This window comes from Chenopodium quinoa, unplaced genomic scaffold (assembly GCF_001683475.1).
Source record: "Chenopodium quinoa cultivar QQ74 unplaced genomic scaffold, ASM168347v1, whole genome shotgun sequence".
NCBI classification, from domain to species: Eukaryota; Viridiplantae; Streptophyta; class Magnoliopsida; order Caryophyllales; family Amaranthaceae; genus Chenopodium; species Chenopodium quinoa.
In genome coordinates this window covers 890,272-913,367 of record NW_018744626.1, presented here as the reverse complement: position 1 = coordinate 913,367, position 23,096 = coordinate 890,272, and the positions used below count along the sequence as shown (strand labels likewise).

General features: G+C 35.2%; 4 protein-coding genes across 4 annotated transcripts; 2 read left to right on the top strand and 2 right to left on the bottom strand.

Annotated features, from left to right (window-relative positions):
- Positions 1-45: 45 nt before the first annotated feature.
- On the top strand, positions 46-4,953 carry LOC110700324 (serine/threonine-protein kinase HT1-like). Its single transcript, XM_021877847.1, has 6 exons — positions 46-927; positions 1,428-1,560; positions 1,672-1,867; positions 3,026-3,150; positions 3,541-3,699; positions 4,471-4,953. The coding sequence occupies exons 1-6, from the start codon at positions 797-799 to the stop codon at positions 4,786-4,788; spliced, it is 1,062 nt and encodes a 353-aa protein (XP_021733539.1). The 5' UTR covers positions 46-796; the 3' UTR covers positions 4,789-4,953.
- A 6,148-nt stretch (positions 4,954-11,101) lies between these two features.
- LOC110700848 lies at positions 11,102-11,551 on the bottom strand. The gene has a single exon (XM_021878432.1). It carries the CDS (start codon positions 11,549-11,551, stop codon positions 11,102-11,104), a length of 450 nt encoding a protein of 149 aa, XP_021734124.1.
- A 1,489-nt stretch (positions 11,552-13,040) lies between these two features.
- On the top strand, positions 13,041-19,642 carry LOC110700323 (pachytene checkpoint protein 2 homolog). The gene is made up of 14 exons (XM_021877846.1): positions 13,041-13,497; positions 13,614-13,677; positions 14,728-14,834; positions 14,919-14,986; positions 15,115-15,218; positions 15,316-15,420; positions 16,862-16,951; positions 17,034-17,109; positions 17,386-17,455; positions 17,564-17,634; positions 17,764-17,854; positions 18,691-18,818; positions 18,927-19,052; positions 19,139-19,642. The coding sequence occupies exons 1-14, from the start codon at positions 13,080-13,082 to the stop codon at positions 19,277-19,279; spliced, it is 1,659 nt and encodes a 552-aa protein (XP_021733538.1). The 5' UTR covers positions 13,041-13,079; the 3' UTR covers positions 19,280-19,642.
- Positions 19,643-19,709: 67 nt separating this feature from the next.
- On the bottom strand, positions 19,710-22,252 carry LOC110700322 (pentatricopeptide repeat-containing protein At3g48250, chloroplastic-like). Its single transcript, XM_021877845.1, has one exon. It carries the CDS (start codon positions 22,080-22,082, stop codon positions 20,202-20,204), a length of 1,881 nt encoding a protein of 626 aa, XP_021733537.1. The 5' UTR covers positions 22,083-22,252; the 3' UTR covers positions 19,710-20,201.
- Between the last annotated feature and the right edge of the window lie 844 nt (positions 22,253-23,096).

Here is a 23,096-nt window from a genome sequence, read left to right as displayed (position 1 = left end):
ACCACAGAAGATGGGAGGATGATTAGAAGAAGGCAATCGCATTTGTTGGTGTCCAAGCAAAGTCCTTAATATAGCGTGCTTTGCCTACCCCCATGTTGGAAAGATCCGTTTCCATGTGCATCCCTTGATTATTTTATGTAACACTTCGTATATACTCCATTTTACACTATGCTCAAATTATACACTATTCTCCCATACCTCCCCCCTTTAAATCTTTTTCTCTTTCTTGTCCCCCCTTTAATTTAATCCACTAAAACCTCTCTCTTTCCCATGATTCTGTCCTTAGATCCGTGAGTAAGGTTCTGTAACATCACGTACAACCAAAACCCTTTTTTTTTACTTACATTTTTCTAATCATCTTTCACCCTATTATAATCACTACTCATTAATTAGTACTAGCTTACAAAGTTTGTTTTTTTTAGCTGGGTTTTTGCTGAATTGTTTAAAAATCCAATTTTTTTTTGAAGTTTAGCTTGTTTGATTGGTTGTTGTTCTCTTTCTTTGTGTATGTCCCCTAAACTGGGGGATTTTTTTGGCAATTTGGGCTCAAATTTCAATGAATTTTGTTGGGTTTTGCAATTTGTAGCTTCTTCTATCCATATCTTGTAATTTGAGATGTGGGTGTTGTTGAGAAGCTGCCACCAAGTAGTTGTTGCAGCAGCAGAAATGAGCAGAAAGCTGGGGTTTTAGCAGAGCATATCTTTTTTTGATGATTGTTGTTCTTATTGATTGATCATTTGGAAGAAATTCTGGGTTTATTCTAGCTAATTGTTTGGTTCAATTTATTTGGGGAAAAATGGATTCTGGAGATGGGTTTTACTCAGTTGATGAGTTTCATTTAGATTCTAAATGGTTGGTTGATCCAAATCAGCTGTTTGTTGGACCTAAAATTGGTGAAGGAGCTCATGCTAAAGTTTATGAGGGAAAGTAAGTTTACAAATTTCTGTAACTTGTTTGGATCAAAGTAGGTTTTTTTTGTGCTGTTGGATTGCCGGATCATCAACCACCCTCACCACCGCCATTAGCGGTGGCGTTGGTGGCCTTTGGTGAGGGTGGTTGATAAACTAATGTTTATGTGGTTAAACTTCTGTAGATTAATTTTTGTAAGATCTGATAATTCTTTGTTTTTAATTTTACATATGGTATCTTTACTTTGTAGAAGAATTGCTTATAAATGAAATTACAATATGGTGTAGTAATTTAGGGAATAAGTTGAGGTTGATGATTGTATCTTTGAGTTTGATGATTTATGAAAAATGTGAGTATAGTTTAATACAGTATTGAATAAGGTAATCACATTTCTTTGCAAATTTGATACATTGTTATGAAGTTGATGGGATAAAAGGTTTGAGAGTAATGTAGGTTGTTAGATTGAGGGTGTTAATAGTCATTCTTTTCCTTCCTTGATATGGGATAATGTTCTTCAGGTATAAGAATCACAATGTTGCTATCAAGATTGTCCATAGAGGCGATACGCCAGAGGAGATTGTCAAGCGAGAGGGGCGGTTTGCGAGAGAAGTAGCTATGTTATCTAGAGTTCAGCACAAAAATTTGGTGGAGGTACTTTAATTCCACAGCCCTCATTGCTATCATCAAGCTATGCATAATTTTTAAGGTTAATTATTGTTGAATTCTGCCTATTGACTTCAATTTAGCTATATGTGCTCACAGTTTATCGGTGCCTGCAAAGAACCAGTCATGGTAATTGTTACCGAGCTTTTGTTGGGCGGAACATTGCGTAAATACCTGTTCAATATGCGGCCAAAGTGTTTGGATAGACGAGTTGCTATAGGGTTTGCCATTGATATTGCTCGTGCAATGGAATGCCTTCATGCTCATGGGATCATACACCGGGATTTAAAACCAGGTATCATTTGAACTTAGAGCCACATTTCTGTTTTGTCCATATGATCATCATGTGTAGTAGATGCTCTAGATAGCAGCTAAATCATATAGGCTGTCTGCATTGTTCTGCTGATCACTCTGATGTTGTTGGTTGTCAGAGTATTTGTGGACCCATGCCATGAGTCAATAAGTGTCATTGTGTCATTGATGCACTAAGGCATTTATTCTGAACTGGTAACGATCTATAACATGTATGCCACTAATCATCCAAATCTTATCGCGCCAAACATTCTGACACTTATATGGCATGGCATAAAGCTAAAGAGTGGCATCTAAGTCCGAACCACATAGACCACAAAATTGTTTCGGCTCTTTTGTATAATGTTCACCTATGCTGAGAGCCTGAGAGTGTTTGAGCATGTGAAAAGAACTGAATTTGCACCACTGAAGCGTATCTTTCTTTGTGCTTTTCTTCTACTATTATACTTGGCTGATCTTGTGACTATTCTTATAATGTCTGAATTTATGGGTTTATCTGGAATTTATTTTTGGGGATGGTCAATAAAGGGTGAGGAACTGAGGACATGGGCTTCCTTAGCCATAAAATAAGCAAGTGTTTCCATTTCTGTCTTGTTTCTCTGGCTGCTGAACTTGGGTAGATTAATTTCATTTTCTTGTATGGTATGGTGTATACCTCGAACTCATAATTTCTGATGGAAAATTTTGCAAAAATCTTCTAGTTAATGTAACTATTTGATGTGATTTCCAAACCTCTCCGGGTGATTACCATTTCCTGACCGATGATAACAAACTTTGTGCAGCTTTTAGCATTATGTTAGAGTTCAATTCATATTTTAGTGCTAGTGTGTAGTGTCATGTGATTCCATTGTTCAGGAATTTTGGTAAAGAATCATCAAACAGAAATAATAATGTGGATTTGGACTTTTGGTTAGAACTTGATAATTTATTAACAAGGTGTACTGGACCTGTAGTATTTTCGAGGGTGGAATTTTTTTTTTTTTTTTTTTTTTTTTTGGGGGGGGGGGGGGGGTAATGTTGACTGTTACTTGCTTAAAGGCTTGAGTAGTGATAGCTGTGGCTTTCAGGACATGATACAGACTTGAAGTTATAGTTTGTGATCATATGAATTATTGATAACAATTCTTGTTATCTTTTGCAGAGAATCTACTATTGACTGCAGATCACAAAACAGTAAAACTTGCAGACTTTGGTTTAGCGAGAGAAGAGACTTTAACAGAGATGATGACCGCTGAAACGGGAACTTATCGATGGATGGCCCCCGAGGTTCCTTACTAAGACAACTCTTAAATTTTTCTGGATAACAACCTGATTTTATATAGATCACTTCCTCCATCCTAAAATTATATCTTACATGTCTTAATATTACATCCGCAAAAAATAGGCCACTTTATAAATGTATTATGTTAGAAGTCGTATCTTATTGAAATTAAGTCAATTATTTAAACATGACTCCAAGTCAAACATAGTCTATATACAGGGATGGTGGGAGCTTTAGATATTATGAAGATGAAGAAAATTAGGGTGTGTAGTGGGAGGGGAGAGGCACAAGAGAGAGAGGGAGAGAGAGAGAGAGGTGGGAAGATTGTGTGTAGTGTAGCTAGTTGGCAATGATGAAGATTTCCTAGTGCATAATATCTTTTTTTTTCATGACAGTTGTACAGTACTGTTACTCTGAGGCAAGGAGAAAAGAAACATTACAACCACAAAGTTGATGCCTATAGTTTTGCAATTGTCTTGTGGGAGCTGATGCACAACAAGCTGCCCTTTGAAGGCATGTCAAACTTACAGGCAGCATATGCTGCTGCTTTCAAGGTAAAATTTGCTCGACTTGCTTAACCTATGCTCATTAGCCTATTTTAAAAAGTCATATTCGTACTTGAAATTTTAAGGCAAATTTAGCATTTTTTGACCCAAAATGAAGTGTCAAGAGTGTGGAGTTTGTGGAGTAGAGTATTAAACATTTCTGAAGGTGTATTGTGGAATCTAGTTATTTGTCGCACTCCATAAGGTGATGTTGGAGAGGAGTGGACAAGAGTAGAGAGTCTAAACTCTAAAGTTTTTTTCATCACCTAAAATTATAAGTTGTACAGTACTGCCACTTGATAAAGCGTAAGGTATTATCAAGTGAAATCGACAAAGTATAAGTTGCAAGAGAGGGCAAAATATCTTTAACCTGTATACCTCTTAACATAAGTCTTTTCCTGAAAGAGAGACTTTGGAAGGAAGCTCTCCCTCTTTTTTGTATTGTGTATTGTACTGAAAGATGATAGATTGATAATTTGATAGGGAAGCATCATGTGGTTATCTTGGGATATTTAAGATGACCAAGGTTTTTATAAGTATATACAAAGTAGTAACTAAGTCAATAGGGCGGCTCCCAATTTTAGAACCATCACTATCGGGTGGCTTCATGTTTCCTTTCCCTTTGTCTTTAATGCCACGAAGAATAAACTTTTTTGTCAAAGTCTACAATCTAGGAGACTTGTAGCGTCGTAGCCTTTGTGGATTTGTATTTTTGCATTTGAACTAGTGTTGTCTATGATGAAATGCTGTTGATTTGGTGGTTTTCATCCTTTTTCCCAGAATGTGAGGCCTAGTGCAGATGACCTCCCTGAAGATGTAGCTCTAATTCTAACCTCATGCTGGAATGAAGATCCAGAAGCCCGACCCAATTTCACGCAAATAATCCAAATGCTCCTTCATTATCTCTCTACCATTGCACCTCTCGGACCAGCAATCCCACCTCGGATATTTACCAGAGAGAATTCAATTCTACCTCCAGAATCTCCAGGCACAAGCTCTTTGATGGCTAAAAAGGATAGCACAGGTGAAACACCAAGGGAATCCATGCAAGACAAGCCTCGAGGGTTTTTCTTTTGCTTTGGTGGCGAATGTTACTAGCCTAGACTGTTAGAAGAAAACACCTTTCTAAACTACCGAAAAAGGGGGCTGCTCAGAAAGTGCTATGTAGCATAGTTTAGCAATTTAGCAAACAATCTGTTGTAATTTGTAACTTATAATAGACCCATTCTGATGAAATAGTACATGTCTAAAATTGCTTCCTCGCTTTCTGCTGTTTAGTGCTGCTTGGTATAATCACATAATTTGGTTTAAGCACTGAATAAAGAAATTCGGGCAGAAACTAATTCCTAGAACCAGCACAAATTCAGGTCAAGTGCATCCGAGTCTGAGTTGCTAACATTTCCAATACAACGCGAGAGAAGTGCCTGGTGCCCCAAAGTTCCGAGCACGAGCAACTATTAATCTGCTGAAACAGATATCATATTGTCCTTGATCTAAGTGGCTTATGCATAGATTACATCCATAATTAATATGGACCAACTGACAGGAATGACAGCCATAAAATATTCAAATAAGTTTGGTATAAGCTGAATAATGTACACAGTGCAGTCGTGCATAATAGAAATAGAAGAAGATAAAGATAGATAATGCCATAATGTTATGTTGATAGGTCTGTCTTATTGGTTTGGTGAGTGCATGTTAAACGTCAAAGCCGTTAAATATAATTACAATATGATTTGAACTTGTGACCTTAAGTTTCCGACTCACAAGTACTCGACCAATAATTGTTCTTAGGGGTGAGTTTTGGCTCTTTTCGGATTTCTTTTATCCTATTCCTATCTCTAAGGGTTATTTTTATAACATAATAATCGGACTATAATTTACATGTAAGGAGCAAATACAAAGTACATAAGTAGATCTCTCTCCCCCTTTCTCTCTCCAAAACTCTAGCCTCCATTGTTGAATTTTGAAAGGGCTTCCATCGATTTTAATCGGTGGAAAGCCCCAATCCTTGTTTCTTTATTGTTTTTTTTAGGTTTATAATAATGCTTCCTCCTTTTGGGAGGAACTTTTCTCCCTCGAAAAAAAGGGTTTCTGATCTCCTTCGAAAGACAAGGGTTTTTCGACCTCCTTCGAAAGACAAGGTTTATCTCCTCTTTTCGAGGGAGAAATTTCTTAGTTTGGAATTCATGGTAGCAGATCTAATGGATTGTCGTAAAATTATTTCGTTGGTGAAAAAGTTATCAAGTTTTCGAATACGAATAGATGAATCAGAAGGAAAACATCCTCAGGGCTACAAAGGATCGTTAGATTGTCTCTCCAATAAGGCTGTAATTTTCAGCGATATAAGCGGGAGAAGCTCCGCAGTGCAAGATCTACTCGACGATTGTAGTTTTTATGAAGGAAAATTCTATTTGATTCAATATCTTATGTATTTGTTAACGTCGAATCTTTATTGTAGATGTCGTATGACTTTTAAATAATGAAATATTTTTGCTATTCAAAAAAAAATTTACATGTAAGAGATGCTAGTCTGATACGGACATAAATCTAATCCTTTGCATCATTATCTGCCAAAATAATGGTCCACTCTTATTTATTGAATTGTACAAGTAATTTTTGACTCGAATTTTTCAAAACAAAAATGAATTGTACGTCGGAGTACTGTAGTAGTTTAGTAACCCTGAATCGTACGGACTACTGAGTAAACAATTGATAATTGCAAATTTGCAAGAGCTTAGAGCTCCGACACAAGAAAATAAAATAAGATCATGATTTTGTCACTTCTCACAATCTTGAATAAATAAGATAATTATTTTTCCTTGTTCAAAAATGATGAGCACATTGTTTTGACTAGGTGCTCCGTACTCAATACTCAATTAAGTCCAAGTAGGGTCTCATTATGTAAAAAAAAGTCAATTAGCTTCTTTTATGTACAACTATACAAATTATGAGGCTAATTGCTAAAGTAAAGTTTAGATGAGGTAGTATATTATGTGAAACTCAAGAGAATCAAAATCAACGGACTTCATTATATCTTCCTTAGTTTAATCCATTATATATTCGATTGTATCATACATAAAGACTCTTATGATTTACTAACACTCAATTTTAATTGCCTTTTCTATTCGATCATTTTATAAAAGTTTCTAACAATATTTATGTACGCTATATAGCCTATATTGGTTGAATATGTTCTTTGGGCTGTATAGATGAATTTAATGGGATAGTACTAATAGTTATAAACGACTTAAATATTCTTAATTTATTTTGGAAAAGTTAGAAAATATTATTCCAAATAATTTCCTTTACTTGAGATATCTTTTAATTTGTCACATGTAGTCAAATCAAATCGTGTTGTTTTGAATTCAATTTAATGACAACATTAACTTGTCAACGACGTTGTTCGAAATGCGCCTACGTGAAACGTGTTATTTTAGGTGTCTACATCGTTACGATCGTATTTCCTTCATAAGAATCAGATATTGGAAACTTGTATGATTTGGCCATTTGGGAATATATATTCTATGGGCGTTGCCAAAAGAAAAGATTGGGTCTCTTGTCTTCGAGAATACTTATCCTCCAGGACCTCCAAGAAAAAGAAATAAGAAAAAAAAAAAAGAAAAAAAAAACTTGGGAATCTTTCAAATTAAATGGTGTATAACAGTATGTACTATGTTCCTCTATCTAATATACTCCGTAATTGATTACATATGACCTTGATGTTAACTATGACTGTAAATTTGGGTTAAAATGTCAAGCCATGATGTGAAAATGAAACTTATCAGTAGCTATTATAGGCTTATATATAAGCATATATGGAGTATAAATATTCTTAATATGCATTTCATAAAGGAAAATTTGTCTAGAAGGGACATATATATGTTAACTATTTTATTTGGAAGGACCTTATATGTTTAAAGTGGTCTAAAAGTTCATTTTGTTGTTTGGGAGGACCTTGAGGTCGAAATCCGTCAATAATTGACTTTTTTTTTTCCGACATTGACCTCTTATATGACCTTAAAAAATGACCTATTTTCTTCTTTTTTCCATGATTTTCCTCAAATTCTCTTATTTTAATTTGTGTCATTTGGGGATTAGAAGAGAGGAGGTATAGGAGGGAAATCGTGGAAAAAGAGAAAATTGGTTCATTTTTTAAGGTTACGTGAGAGGTCAACATCGGACAAAAAAGTCAATTATGGTCTGATTCCGACCTCAAGGTCCCCAAACAACAAAATAAATTTATAAGGTCCTTTTATACCATTTTAAACGAATAAGGTCCTTTCAAACAAAATAGCGAACATATATATCCTTTCCAGACAAGTCCTTTCATAAATATTGTTTCTACTTTAATTTCTTTATGAAATAAAATTGGTCAATAAAGTAGGAAGATTTAGCAATATGAAATAGATTGAGTATAAATTTGAGAATTTATAACAAAAACACCTCACGGCCTCAATAATATAATTAATACTTTATTTATTTGTTATTAATTTGTAGTCTTTCTTAGAGCTAAGCTTAACATTTTTCTTTATAAATATGTTTCAATTTCATGATAGTGTAAGTTTTTATCCCTACTTTGGCATATTGAGTTGATGAAAATTAATGGTCAAACTTGATATAGTATGACACTTTGACCATAAAAATCAAGTGTGAGATATTTTGTATTGGAGAGACGAATAAGGGTCACCGGTGTATCTATGCTTGCTCTTCTGTGTAATATTCTTGATTGATTGATATCGTTGATGCCTATTATTGGGTTATTAGGGTATAGAAAAATGGCATAGGGTGCATTACTTTTTTTCACCTTATCACAAAGAATAATAAATTAAAGTGATTATTCTTTCCAATTGCTTACAAAAACCTTGCTTTAATTTCCTTTCATCAAGACTTGTTACAATATATAATAGATAATACACTCTAAGGGAGGGTGTTTTCAGCAAAAATGGCCTTCCGATATACACAAAAACAACGTTACATACAACCCTCCTATAGCAAGGACACCACCTATAGTAGTAGTGGTGACTACCTTGACTATATTTCCAATCTCGATAACGTCCCTCGTTATCCTAGTGTCAATAATGATGAGGCCTATAGGAATGACATTGGATCGGATTATGATCAAGACACGGATGGAACAATTCATATCGAGCACCACCACAACCACGTGCCAGAGAGTCATGCTCGGCCTCAAAGGGTTCGTTTTGTGGATTCTGTTGAACCGCCGGTGGTGGATGGTAATAAGAGAAGGGGGGTCAAGCCACCCAAGGAGAAAGGGGGTGCTATAATGAGTGTTGATGATGAAGCTGATAACTTCATCAAGGCCAATCATAGGGGCTTTGTGATTCGCCGGTGGAATACTTTTACTATGTGACCAAGATACTACATACTCGATCTCTATGCTATTATGTATTATTACTGCATCATTTACAATTATGGTTGTACGCATAATTATTGCATTATAATTTATATATATACTACTAAGTATACACTATATCATTGTTGTCTAAGCTAAATGGCTTATATTAGTACAATACTATAAATGTATGCATATTGCATAATGCATGTGAGATGTGACAATATTGGTAAATTATGTGTGTACATGTAGCTAGCAGTCCAAATAAATAATTTTATGTCTATCTTTTGCTTCTTATGGACTGAGGAAGTAGTAAATATATACTTCGTATGTATTATTTCGTGTTGCTATTTTTCAATTTTCATGCTTTATTATAAGAATATGCATATTTGTCCATAGACTGTAGCAATATTATTGTTAAGAGTTAAAAAGATCGATCAACACACAGGTGAGAGATGCCACGCACCTGGTTATCACATAATACCCTTATCAAATTAAAGATTTGTGTGTGTGTGTGTGTGTGTGTGTGTGTGTGTGTGTGTGTGTGTATGTGTGTGTGTGTGTGTGTGTGTTTAGAGAGCCACAAAGGGGGTGAGAATCGATTACAAGATCACCTGGAATATCACCTGGAGTTTAGAGAGCCACAAGGGGGTGAGAATCGATTACAAGATCATCTGGAGCTATTCCTCACTGTCAATATCAAATTAAATACTTCGTATATGGTTGTGTACTGTGTGTCTGTGTGGTTGTCTAATTAAGCAATTAACTACATACATATACGGAGTATCTCTTTATTTGTAGGTTTCCGTCAACAAGACGTGATGCGTGAAGGAAAAAAAGTAATTCAAAGCATTTTTTATGTGCTTTTAGAAGAATTTGTTCTATGCAAGAATATTGGCTTTGCATATAGTATATGTTATTAGTTATATATACCTTTCCAACATTGGCATACAAGAAAAACACTAATAACAATTTTCATGGTATAGTAAAAAAAAGCATCAAATGACGACATTTGCCCTATAATTGATGAAGTGCATACTTTCACTTTTGTTAGTTTCCTCATTTACGCCTAATTATGTACCTTTGCGTATGTGTGCTAAGAAGAGAACTCGCAAATGAGCTATCCGTTAATATAGCTTAATACATGAGAGAAGCCTTATTATCAAATGGAGTGAGATAGTCCACCTATTATTAATTATTGTTTTAGAATGAAGCCTTATTGTTATTTAATAAATTTCTTTTCTTCCTTAATAAAATGATGTAACTTAGCTTGCATATATGATATGTTATGGTCCAACACTCAAGTTGATATAAAAAGCCAAATCAAAAGATGAAAGATTTCTCTCAACTTATCTTCAAGAATCATAAACTCTTAGTGCTCTCTTAAAGAGTTAAAATCATTATGTAAGTTATATATTTTTTTTTTTGAAACAAATGTAAGTTATATAATCCATATCACTTATAATAATATTTACAAATTTCATGGAAGAATTTTTTAATCATAAGAATCCAGGAACTAATTTAGTTGACTACCTCAAATCAATTATTACTCCGTAAATGTTAGGTGTGGTATCAAGCCTACGCGCCAACATATCACTATATCAGTACAAATTAATGTTACCCGTCATAGTATATGTAGATGAAATTTACCCCAATATTCGCAATGATTTTAGTGATCTGCTCATACAATTTGCACTTATCATCTATATTCGCAACGATTTTAGTGATCTGCTCATACAATTTGCACTTATCATCAATTTATCATATTAGATCTTTTAGAGGATCAAATTGTACATTGCAGTTTTTGAATGGACTATATTTGAATTGTTGTGTTACAAATTTGGTGGCAAAAGTACGACAAAAGGAAGCAAAATTTAGTTCAATGTGGAGTTACGTTGATCATATGATTCATACAATAACATCACAAGAACAACCGAAAACACTAGAGATTTCGATCATCAAAGTATCAGAAATTATAATTACAAAGTATCATAAAAGTATTAATTTGGAGTACATATTAAGAAACTCCGAAATTAACTAGTTGAAAGTATTTGATTAATCAGAAATTTGAGTTTTACCATTAAATCTCCTAGAAGACATTACATTGAACAAATTCCTAAGGCTATTCTTACTCTCTTTTCTTCTCTTAAACACCCTTAATTGCTCATTTAACTTTTGCAAATCATCAAAATCATAATTCAAAACTAACCCGGTTTCCAACTTTTTGGATACAGCCACAATTTCAAAGGGATCCCAAAGAGAGTGGTTAAAATTCCATATCCCTTTACTAGCCTCTTCATCCACCTTCAACTTGTTGAAAGCTTCGACCTCGAGTTTAAACCTCGAAGGCGTGTTACGAAAGTTACGCCTTCGAGCATCGAACTCGCACGTTGCTTCCCTAGCATTGTTGGAGTGACTATGCCAAGCTTGAGCTACAGCTTTGATGATTTCAAGTTCCATTTGTTGAGTCTTATTTTTATCATCTCGTTTAATATTTCGTTTCATGGTGTTTGGTTTTTGGGCCTTGTTGGTTTCACTAGGAAAGGGTAGTGTAAGGGGACCATGATATAATCTTTGGGCCAATAATAGCCTCTCATTTTAGTTATCTAAAAAAGAATGAGTGTATGACATTTGACATGGGTATTTGATGGAGAAATTTTAATGAATTATTCTAATTTATTCTAATTGAAGCTTGGAAGTTGGAACCATTGAATGAATTGGGGACAGTAAATAATGGTGGTGATTTTGTTTAATTTGGCAACTAGACTAGATGTAAGGTTTGAGCGGTATAAGGTGGATGAGAAATGTGAGATGCCGGTGCTTCAAGATGTGTTAGGTGTACTAACTAGCACTTGGTATAAAAAAGAGTGAATGTCATTGAGGATGGACCACCTTCAATTTCTTCTCGTAGATTAGTAGGTAACTAGGTAAGGAGAGGTGTCTTAATGGTTTAAATCTTTACACGGGTCAACTACTCAACTTAGCAGACACGATTCATTAAGAGTATAGGAGGAGGGAGAAGAGCTGATCAAAGTCAGCCTGGCCGGAATTAGGGCGAGACTTCGGATTTTTTTTTTTTTAATGTAATTTTAGTTGATTATTTTTTGCCTAACCCGAAAAGCCCGCATGATCTGACCATTTTAGGCGGGTTTGGGCACATGATTTTTGGCCCGAAGCTTGGACCGATCTGACTCGACCCGATAAACATGCTATTTTTTAGCCGGCCTGACTCGTCCAATGATCACTTCTAGGAGAAACGAAGCCAAGGAGGTAAATAAATTCTCGCTCACAAAATGTGTCTCGAAGAATTTAGTCCTTAAAAATGTGAAATACAAATCTTAGCATTAGATCAAATATAATTACATGGTACAAATTTGATTACACTAGTACAATGTTTGTGTGTGTAGCATTAAAATTACTTTCTAGCTAAGAAATATTGGAATGGTAACTTCCTAATCTTTTTTTCCTCCTATATTCACATAGAGTTTTACTATTATATTGGTGCTCAAAAATTTTTGACACATTAGTTTTACTACTTGGAGTATTTCATTCAATTATCACATATACAAACAAATTTTGTAAGAGGGAGAATTTAGGTAGGTTTTTATTTTGGATGAGTGTAAGGATAAATTGTGGATAAAAGATAGTCTTGTAATGTTAAACAAATACGAGTACTTGCAATGATTGGAAAACTAATGTGACATTATATAAGAACTTCCTTCGTATTATTGTTATCGTATAGGCTAAGAACTTTTTGGAGGGCACTTAGCGCTCTTAGCTTATTGGAGCCTATTAAAGGTTTGATAATTTTAAAAAGTTAATTTGGGTGTTTAGTAAACAAGTTATTAAAAAAGTTTTTTTTTACCTAAAAAGCTCTTTTAAATTAAGCTCATCATATGAGTTTTTTTTTTTAAAATAAAAAAAATGAAGCAAATAATTAAAAATGGTTGAAAATGAAAAATAGAGCAAGTATTTAAAAATAGAGGGAGTAGGATAAAGTGTAACAAAGGATAAACTCAATAATCCCACCCTAATGAATTCCCGCTCAAATTCAAAAGCAAAGAATCCCCTAAAATGCCGTTCTAGGGCTTCTTCCAAAAATCATCAATTTTTAATCAATTGTTCATCCCTTTTCATTCGATTTCACTCATTTCTCTCTCTTTTATACTCTGCATCATCACGTAGAATTCAATTTCGTTGTCTTCATCAATCAAAATCAACTCGTTGCAGAAACCCTAATTTCAAGAAAATGAGCTCTCCAATGGAGATTTCAATTCCTAAACCTGAATCTACTGAACCTGAAGCAGAAGCCATCAGAATCGAAAACGGCGTCGTTTTGGAGTCAAATGTTGGTTCTCCGATGATTCCAGAACAATCTACTCCAACTCCTCCCGTTGTTTCAGAATCAGCTGCTTCTCCTGCAATTGCCGACGACAAATTCCTCGTTTCAGGTCCCCTCTCTCTCTCTCTCTCATATGTTAATTTTTGCTAATTTTATGTTTTTCTAAGCTCCAATTTTGATTTATAAAAGTTTGAAATTTTCCCCCAATTTTTGCCCTAATTTCAGTTGAAGTATGTTTGAAACCCTCCAGTACAGCTCGATCGGATGATGTCCGAACTTGCGTTGAAAGGTAATTTTTGATTTGTTTAGAAGTTCAATCAGTTTTTAAGTGGTCATACTCGTATGTTTGAAAGGTATAAATGATTGTGTTTGTCAGAAGTAGCATTTTATTTGCTTGTTGATTGAATATTTGTTTCTAGCTGATCATTTAGTTGTTCTTAGCTTGTTGCCAGTCTTGTGTATCGAGTGATTGCGATGTTTTAGGTGCATTGTGCTATATATTGTATGAGTTTGAAAGGGAATTGGTTTTGCCTATAGCCGATTGCCTATGTTGCCTTGAGATAGACAATGGTACAAGTATGAATACGATGCCAACACGAAGAACTTCTAATCTAAAATTTGTAGGCGCATAATATGTGTCCATGGGCCAGACTTGTGTCCGTGGTTGAGTAGCAGGTTCGTGACTCACCACCTTCCAGGATTACCTGTGTGGTCGTCTACATATTCGACAATAACTTGAAAATACAATATGTTGCCCTGGCTTTTTATTTATGCATGTATGGATTGATGTAAATATGTATCTAGTTTCTTTTTGACACAAATGATTGAGTGACAGGGGAGGGAGGCTATGAAAGGGAACAGCTATACTTAGTAAACATTTTCTAACTTCTGGTTTGGTATCCCATAATGAAATTCTTTTACTAGAAAACCCCCCCAAGGACATTTAGCTATTTAATTACTGTAATAGACAATACACTGGTTCTAGACAAAATGGACTTACTCCCTTTGTCTAGGATTAAGAGTCACATTATCCCAACATGCCAACATCTCATCATCAGACACATCACACTTGTATCAATATTACTAAAGACCTGATAAAATAGTTGGACCATATATCCCACAATGCTTTTCTCGAAATAGTATGTTATGTTGCTATTATTTTTAGACATATGGAGCAGTTTTCTTCTAATAGTATTAGACATTCTTATTTTTTAATTTGGGAAAAGATCATAGAAAACCCTATGCTGAATAACTGACCTTCATATTTTAAAACTTCCAAATTCTTGTGAGGGAGTTTCTTAAGCTTGTTCTTGATATTTTTTATTCTGTTTATTTTCAGAATGCTAGAGACAAGAAGTTTGAGTTATAGCAATGGTCCTGTTCCTGTACCTAACAATGACCAATATCTATTAGAAAATGTGCAAAGTATATGTATATGCGATACAGGTAAGCTTCTTTTGAAATATATATTGTGTTGCCTCAACTTAGTTGATAATTCTGATAAATTAGATGTTTTTCCTTGTCTTGTAGATGAATGGGTGAAGAAAGGTGAAGTTCTTTTATTCTGGCAGGTCAAGCCACTTGTGCATGTGTATCAGGTACTTGCTTTATAGTTATACTTAGCTGGCCTAGTCTTACATGTTTATATGCTTCTATTGAATCTATTCTAACTGATTCTTATAGATTGATGATTCTGTTTTGATATGTGACCTTGTGTTTTTACTAGCTTAGTGAGGAAGGGCCTTGCGAGGAATTAGGAGGAGATGGTCAACATTCCAGTTTTAATGAATGGGCTCTTCCAGCTAAGGAGTTTGATGGAATGTGGGAAAGGTGTGTAGGTCTTTTCCCCCCTTGATTTTTTTTTTTTTTTTTTTTTTTAAATTTTTTTTTTAAATGAATTATAACAATATGACTGTTGCATCTGCAGCTTGATCTTCGAATCTGGACTAAAGGAAAGATTATTGCGGTATGCAGCGAGTGCATTGCTTTTTAGTGAAAAGGGTGTTAATCCATTCCTTGTGTCTTGGAATCGGTAATGTAGCATAAATCCCATCAAGTTATTCCATATATATTCATTTTCATACATTGTCTGCAATCTGCTATTCCCTGTTGAATGCGTTAATAGGCTTTTGTTTTCTGTTTCACACTACTTCCAGATACTCTCTTTATCAGATCACCAAAAAAAAGGATACTTTTTTTTAAACCCCCCCCCCCCCCCGATCATTATATTGGATTTTTGAGAGCTGTTCCTGTTGAAAGCAGTGATAGTCCTTGAGATAAGGTAATAAATTATCATCAGAAAAAGTTTAAATTACACTCTTTCTAAAAGAAAAGACGATAGGTTCTCTAGTTGTAGTTACTCCCCTGGTCAGTTGCTCCCAGAACTGACAACACTAACTTGCTTAAACTTCCATCAATGGTCAGTCTTTTCACCAGCCAGGAGGCACCATAGTAAAATGATGCTCTGCTTCTTATTGCTAATTTGCTTAAGTTATAAGCTTGCAATAACTGCTTATAAGTGAGCTCATTTGCTAACATTCAAGTTACGGAGTTCAGTGTCCATGACTCGATACTTAAGCAGGTATATCTTAATCACTGAACTAATTTGGCAACTATACAGGCTTGCGAAGTGCAATGAACTAAATGTGTGTCAAATACTGAAAAGTGCGTTCTTCAGATTGGTGATACAACACTTACAAAGTATTACTTATTCTTAGAAAATCCAGAAGAGAAGAAGTTCTCTGTATGCTATAGAAAGTAGGCCCAATATGCTTGAACTTGTATTACCTGTCCTTTATTATTATTGGTTTATCATAAGCTTTAAAGATAAGGCATAGTCTCAAGAAAATGCACTTGTGCTTCAGAAGTCACTCATCTGTTAAAACCTATAATTCCAACTTCCACTTGTATTGATGTCAATTGTCCTGAAACAATACTTTTAAACTACATTCACTTCATATTTTTTTGAGCTGGAATTACATTTCTGTATTATGCTTTGATAATATCAACATGGATGTCATGTATTATTACTAGCACAATAGTCCTGTGTATACCTTGACCATGATTTAAATTTTAAAGCTCCATTGTGGTTAGAGGCCAAATTTTAAATTTTGCAGCTTACCTTTTATTTGGATAGGAATTAGGGAAGTAAAAGGAAGGAGAGGAATAAGAGAGGAAGATGAGAAGGGGGAAGAGGTGACCTTTCATGTTCCTTCCCATTCTTTCCTACATTAAAAAGATTTGTTTCATTAAAGGAGAAGGAAAATGGATCCCTCCCGTTCCCATGCCCTCCCTTCCTTCACCCCCTAATTCATTGAGGAAGATGATTACCTCAATTTCACTTTCAACCCTTTTTTTCCATATTATTCTATCCTAACACACTGTTAGAGCTATCTGAGATAGCTAGGTGAAACAGCTCTATTTGACTTCCTTTTTTTTCTTCTGTTGAGTCTTTAGTATCGTTTTCTATGCAGAATCATTCTTCTACATGGACCTCCAGGTACTGGTAAAACATCATTATGTAAAGCATTGGCTCAGAAACTATCAATACGATTCAGTTCCAGGTTTGGATGTGTTATGCTAACTATATTACTTGACTTAACATCAAGTTTCTTTACCTAATAATTTCTCTTCATACAAAATCAGATATCCACAGTCCCAGTTGATTGAAGTTAATGCTCATTCTTTGTTCAGCAAATGGTTTTCAGAAAGTGGCAAATTGGTATGTGCTTTCAGAAAGCGTGATCTTATCCAATTACTCATTTCTTTCAGCTCTTAAAAAATTCTATTATGCTTGTAGAAGATTGCCTCATTGCCTTCATAGATTTTAATTTCAAATGCAACTTACTTCCATTCTATCTGATTGACATGTACTGGTTCAGCTTCAGTTATTGTGACAGTTTTACATGGTTTTTTTTTTTTTTTTTTTTGTATGCTGTTTAAAATACTGGTTTATTTTTTGGCATATAATACTGACTGAGATGTCTACTTATGATAGGTTGCAAAGCTGTTTCAAAGTATTCAAGAAATGGTTGAGGATGAAAGCAATCTAGTGTTTGTTTTAATTGGTGAGTGTTGGTTTTCCACTAATGAAATAAAATAAAGAAGGCAAAAGGAGAGAAATAAAATAAACAGATCAAATCAGTTTATATTGATCTGTTTTCCTGATGTTGCAGATGAAGTTGAAAGTCTTGCAGCTGCTAGAAATGCTGCCTTGTCTGGTTCTGAGCCCTCTGATTCTATTAGGGTATCTTGCATTTTGCTGCTCAATTTTTATTTACTTTTTTTTTTTTTTCAAAATTTGGAACTTCATCTTAGAATGATTTAAATTGTCTAATTGACTGCCCTGGAAATCCATAAATGAATGGCGTCTTAGGTTGTGAATGCTCTACTTACTCAGTTGGACAAATTGAAAAGCTCGCCAAATGTTATAATTATGACAACATCCAATATTACAGCAGCTATAGGTACGCATATACTGTAGTTCAGAGTCTGTGTCTTGTTTTTGTTCTTGGGGATGGCTTCTAGAATATATTCCAGTATCTTAAAATCAGATACTAAAATCATCTGGCTCCCTGTTATGATGTTTGGACAAGTATTTTGATCAAGCTTCCAAACGGACAACTGAGCGTACCAGTTTGGCCCATGCATCTAGGAAGAAACTATCTCTTCGGATATCTTATGCTATGCCTTTGCAGTTTTACAAGCCTGAGAAGAAACCATGAAATGGTTGGAAAGTGCTTCAATGCACATATAAGAAAAGACCACTGCCAAGTTCAAAAATAGTAACACTTTAAAGTCTTAAATTGGTATTTTAATACATCGTTTTTAATTATCTATGGAATGTCTCATATGTACATTCCATGTAAGGTACATCAACTCTCAAGAATGTGGTTTTCTACAGTGATTTTCTTTACCATTTATTACATCCTTTATAGGTGGTAATAAGTTGGTATGAAATTCCACGAAGAAATGTATGTACTTGACAGGAAACGCATTTCCAGAGAACTTCACGCAAGAAACATCATATATATAGTTGAACTCCTTATCTGGACCTCTATTTATGACATTTTACCATTTGAGCCATTTACTGCAGTCGACAGTCTCATTTCCAAGGGAACTGCACACATTCTATATATTTCAGAAGCTTAACTTTCTTCTTTCTTGGTCTAAGGCTCACCATACTTATTTGTTTGATTGTGTTCTAGGCTACTAGGTGTACCGTGTGTAAATTGTGCTCTCTTTACCCTCATTCAAATTTTTAGAACATTCAGTTCAGTGTATTTGCTTTCTGGCTTTGCAGATATTGCTTTTGTTGACAGGGCAGATATCAAAGCCTATGTGGGTCCTCCAACCCTGCAAGCACGATATGAAATACTAAGATCCTGCGTTCAAGAGCTTCTAAGAAGTGGAATACTAAAAAAATTTCAGGTGTTCTCTGTCTTCTACTTTCATCCTTATTCCATTTGCATTCCATCCTCCATACTATATGAACTAGTTATATCTTACTTTTGTGTTCTGACTATTATGTAAATGTAGGATAAGCCCCTCGATATTCTGACTTTTCCTAGTCTCAAGGAAAAGTTGCTGTCAAGTGAAATGCAAGAGGCTGGAGCTTCATTGACATTGTCTAGGCAATTGCTTGAAGTTGCAGAAGCATGCGATGTAAGTACATATTATCTATGTTTTGTATGGGTTGATTTTATATACTTTCTTCCAAAGGTATATAACTTAGTTATCTTGTTGTACAGGGATTGAGTGGAAGATCGTTACGAAAGCTTCCATTTTTGACGCATGCTGCTACAGCCCATACATTCAACTGTGATCCCAGCAAGTTTTTGTGCACAATGATTGATACAGCCAAAAGAGAGTGTTCTGAGAGACCAGACTGAATTTTGAAGTATTCAACTATTAATTGTATCAGAATCTTATGTTGTACCAAGGTGAAAAAACAAGGAGGGATTGGAGGTGTAGGGGTCTTATTATTGAATTTTCAAGTTCACTGTAGTTTCTCACAATCTCACCTAACCTTATTCTTTGAAAATGTGAGGAATTGGTCAGATAGAATTGTACAGTATTGGATCATGCATACGAAAATTAGGAGTTTAGGAAGTTTGGTGCACATGATCCTCTGTTGATAACTTGAATCTCTAATTTGGTTGACTTTATTTATTTATTTTTAAAGGAGAATGATCTTGAGTCTTGACTACGCTTTAACCAACCTTTACAGTTTTTTCAGTGGGCAGGTTATATGGTATAAGAAAAGGTTTTTCAAATACATTGATTATATGAAACTATGAAGCAAAGGAGCTTCAAGTGGAATGTTTAAAAATGCACAGAATAGTAGCATACTAGCAATCTAACATGACTATTAATCAGTGCTTAATACTCCTATAACTTGTGAAGCTGTCAACTGTATTCATACAGAAAAAATCGCTCATTGCGCAAAAAAACTCATCTGTTAAATTCTTCAGTACAAACATGTAAACATTCATTGACAAGTCTTCCTGCTATAAACCTATAATGGGAAAAGGAAATGTTCTTCCACAACAATGTAAAAGGCAACAAGACATCCAAAGTGACATTAAAGTCATCCAATCTAGGCCACGCGAATCCTGGAGCATTTTATTCAGTTCCAGAGATATATATCAAACCATCAAATTCCAGCTTGATAGTATACAGCATGATGCTAAAGGGAATTAAACACTCTCCAAATCCAGTCACTAGACTTCCAAGAAGGCTCATTTATAACTAGTGGTTGAAGACGTACATTCTACACAAAGAACAGCTGTTTTTGTTCTGATACCCACTGCCTTAACTAGGAGAGTTAATTGAAGGCTTGGAGCCAAACAATTTTTTAATTATCCTATGTCTGCGAACATGAGAAGGGCTATTGTAAAGCAGATCCTTGGCCTCAGAATGTCTACCTATGTTAAAGAAAGATGTAATGATATTTAAATAAGCTTCAGTGGATGGAAGACCATTCATAGGCACTGCTTCTAAGAGCTTCTTAGCATCCTCCACAGTTCCAGATTTGGAGATATGCGCAGTAAATGGTTCAGGATAAGGAGGATATCCTTGCTGCTTCATCATACTAAGAAGGTTGAATGCTTCGTTAAGTTTACCATCTTGTGCTAGCTTCTCAATCATCAGTTTATATGTAGCCTGCCAAGGTTTTATGCAAGCCTTGTTGACCATCTCAACAAGAAATTTATAAGCACCAAGCAACTTATCTTGAGAGAGGAATCCATCTATCAGCACCTCCAACAAATCAGCATCAGGATCAAGGTTTCTTTCGGGCATCTGTGCAAAGCATGACAATGCCTCATTCAATTGACCTGCTATACAATAACCTTGGATCAATATGGTCCAAGTTTTTATATCGGGAACACATCCCTCAGCTTCCATTTGGTTTAGCACCTTAACAGCATCTTCAAACCTTTTCAATCTACAGAGGCCAAAAACTTCTTGGCTATAAGTAATATTGTCAGGCTTGAAACCAGCATTCCTCATGTCTTCCACAACCTTCTTTGCTTCATCAAATCGCCCAGCTTTACATAAAGATCTATGCAAACCGTCGTATAAAGCTTTAGTATGGGTGTTTCCAGCTCCCACATACTTGTTAACAACCCTATTTACCAATTCAATATCTGGATCAAGTTCATGGGCAAGCATCTTCAAAAGCCAATTACACTCGGTCTCTGTTGGCTTGTATGGACCATCCATCATGAGCTCAAACAGCTTAACAGCATGTTCCTTACCAAGACACCTTGCAAGCTTTACATAATTATCTATCTCATACCCCTTACTTCTCATTTTCGTCACCAGGTTCCAAAACTCATCCATCAATCCACCTAGAGCTAAAACCCTGGCCATCCTGCTGTATGTTACACTATTATGCTCAAATTTCCGGCTACTCGCAATCCACTCAAAAAACTTTAAAGCCTTCAATGGTTCTTCCTTCAAATTCCATACCACTCTAAACACAACATTCTCCGCTAACGGAAAACCAAGCTTCATTAACTTACTCTCCACCCCCTCATTCCACTCAGATCCCATAATTACCTCAACAACACCCTTAACAGCATCATTCTCACCATTATCCTCGCGCATCTTTTCGTAAAACTTGGTCCATACTCCTGCCTCAGTAACCAAATTTTCTCGTTCTAAAGCCCCATTAACAGCACCATAAATATGTTTATCAATGCAAAACCCCTTTCCCTTCATTTCCTCGGCAACATCCCAGAAATCCTTCAAAAACTCTCTACTAGCCAAAGTCTTAAGCAATATAGTACTAGGAACATAACGGGGCTCAAACCCTTTTTTATCACGCACCCATTTGTAAAAATCTAAAGACTTTTTAGGGTTTCGATTCAATTTCTTCAAAACATAAACTACAGATTCATGGTTCACTCTAGGGTTTAACTTTCCCAATTCAATCTCAAATTCTTCTGACCAATCTTTGGACAAAATTAGGTTAATCAAAGAATCTGGGGTTGTAGAAAAGTATAAACTTTGATGGGAATTGGGGGAAATATTGCTAAAATGTGGATTTCTAGAGAAAGTAGGAGATTGAGTAAAGTGAGAAAAATGAGTCACCTGATTCAATCTGAGCGAGTGAAGTCCTGATTGCCGAGTTGAAGAAAGCGAGTTGACGAGTATAGAAGATAAACGGAGTAATTTAGCTCTGTTCATGGCTGGAAATAAATTGGGAAAGAGGGAAAATGGAGGTTTTAGCAGGGTTTATGAGTTGGTGTTTTTCTGAGTTGAATCGCTGGAATTTTGAGAAATGCAAATTAGGTTGTTTGTTTGTTTGGGCTGCAATCAGTTGGACTCTCTGGTTAAGGCCTAGTTCAGGTTCATCTGATCTGATTTTCAGATTGGACCTAAATTGTTAACAAATTTGTATATATGAATGTATTCAATTTTCAAATATCAAGTTATCTTAGGTTTTTATTATTATGAAATTAAACATATTTAACGTTATACTGACGTAGATGGAAAAATAAGATTTGATTTGGCCTAGTATGGTTTGAACTAACTTGAAGCGTTTTGAAGTCACGAGGATGATATTATCTGATTCATTTGATTGTATTCAAAATATTGATAATTTTTGCCTACTTGCATAATTTTTCACCACCGAAACAATCTCACAATAATCCATCAGACCCGGAAAGGAAGGAGGTCAAGGTGCTTCCCATGTACCCAATGACACTCCGTAAGGCCGTTAATCTTTCACCTTGCTTTAAATAATTGATTTGGTAGTTTACCTAGCTACTACACATGCATTCTTTCATTAACTCAGAGCCTTCACAAGCCTTTATGTGACTAACTAGTTGCCATATATGGTTCCAAAAAAATATTTTTTAGTCCTAGGATGCAATTTCTGCATTCTAAAAGTTTTCACCTTTAAAATCTAAACCTACGAAATATGTTCAATTTCGTGAATTATAGCCTTTAAATTTTAACAAAATTTTACATCGAGGTGATTTTTTGGGTTCACAAAGGGCTCCGGGAGGCGTACCTAGTGCCCATAACCATCTAATTCATGCCTTGGCTCACCAATCAGTATCATGTCTATCTTAAGAAGCCTTAGCTTCACTTGGCCTTGTGTTGTCTTGCCTTCTTCAACTAACCTTGCATTGTTTTACTATGGTTTAAGCTAAGCTAAGACGCTACCATCAATTGCCCATTAATAATCTCAAAAAG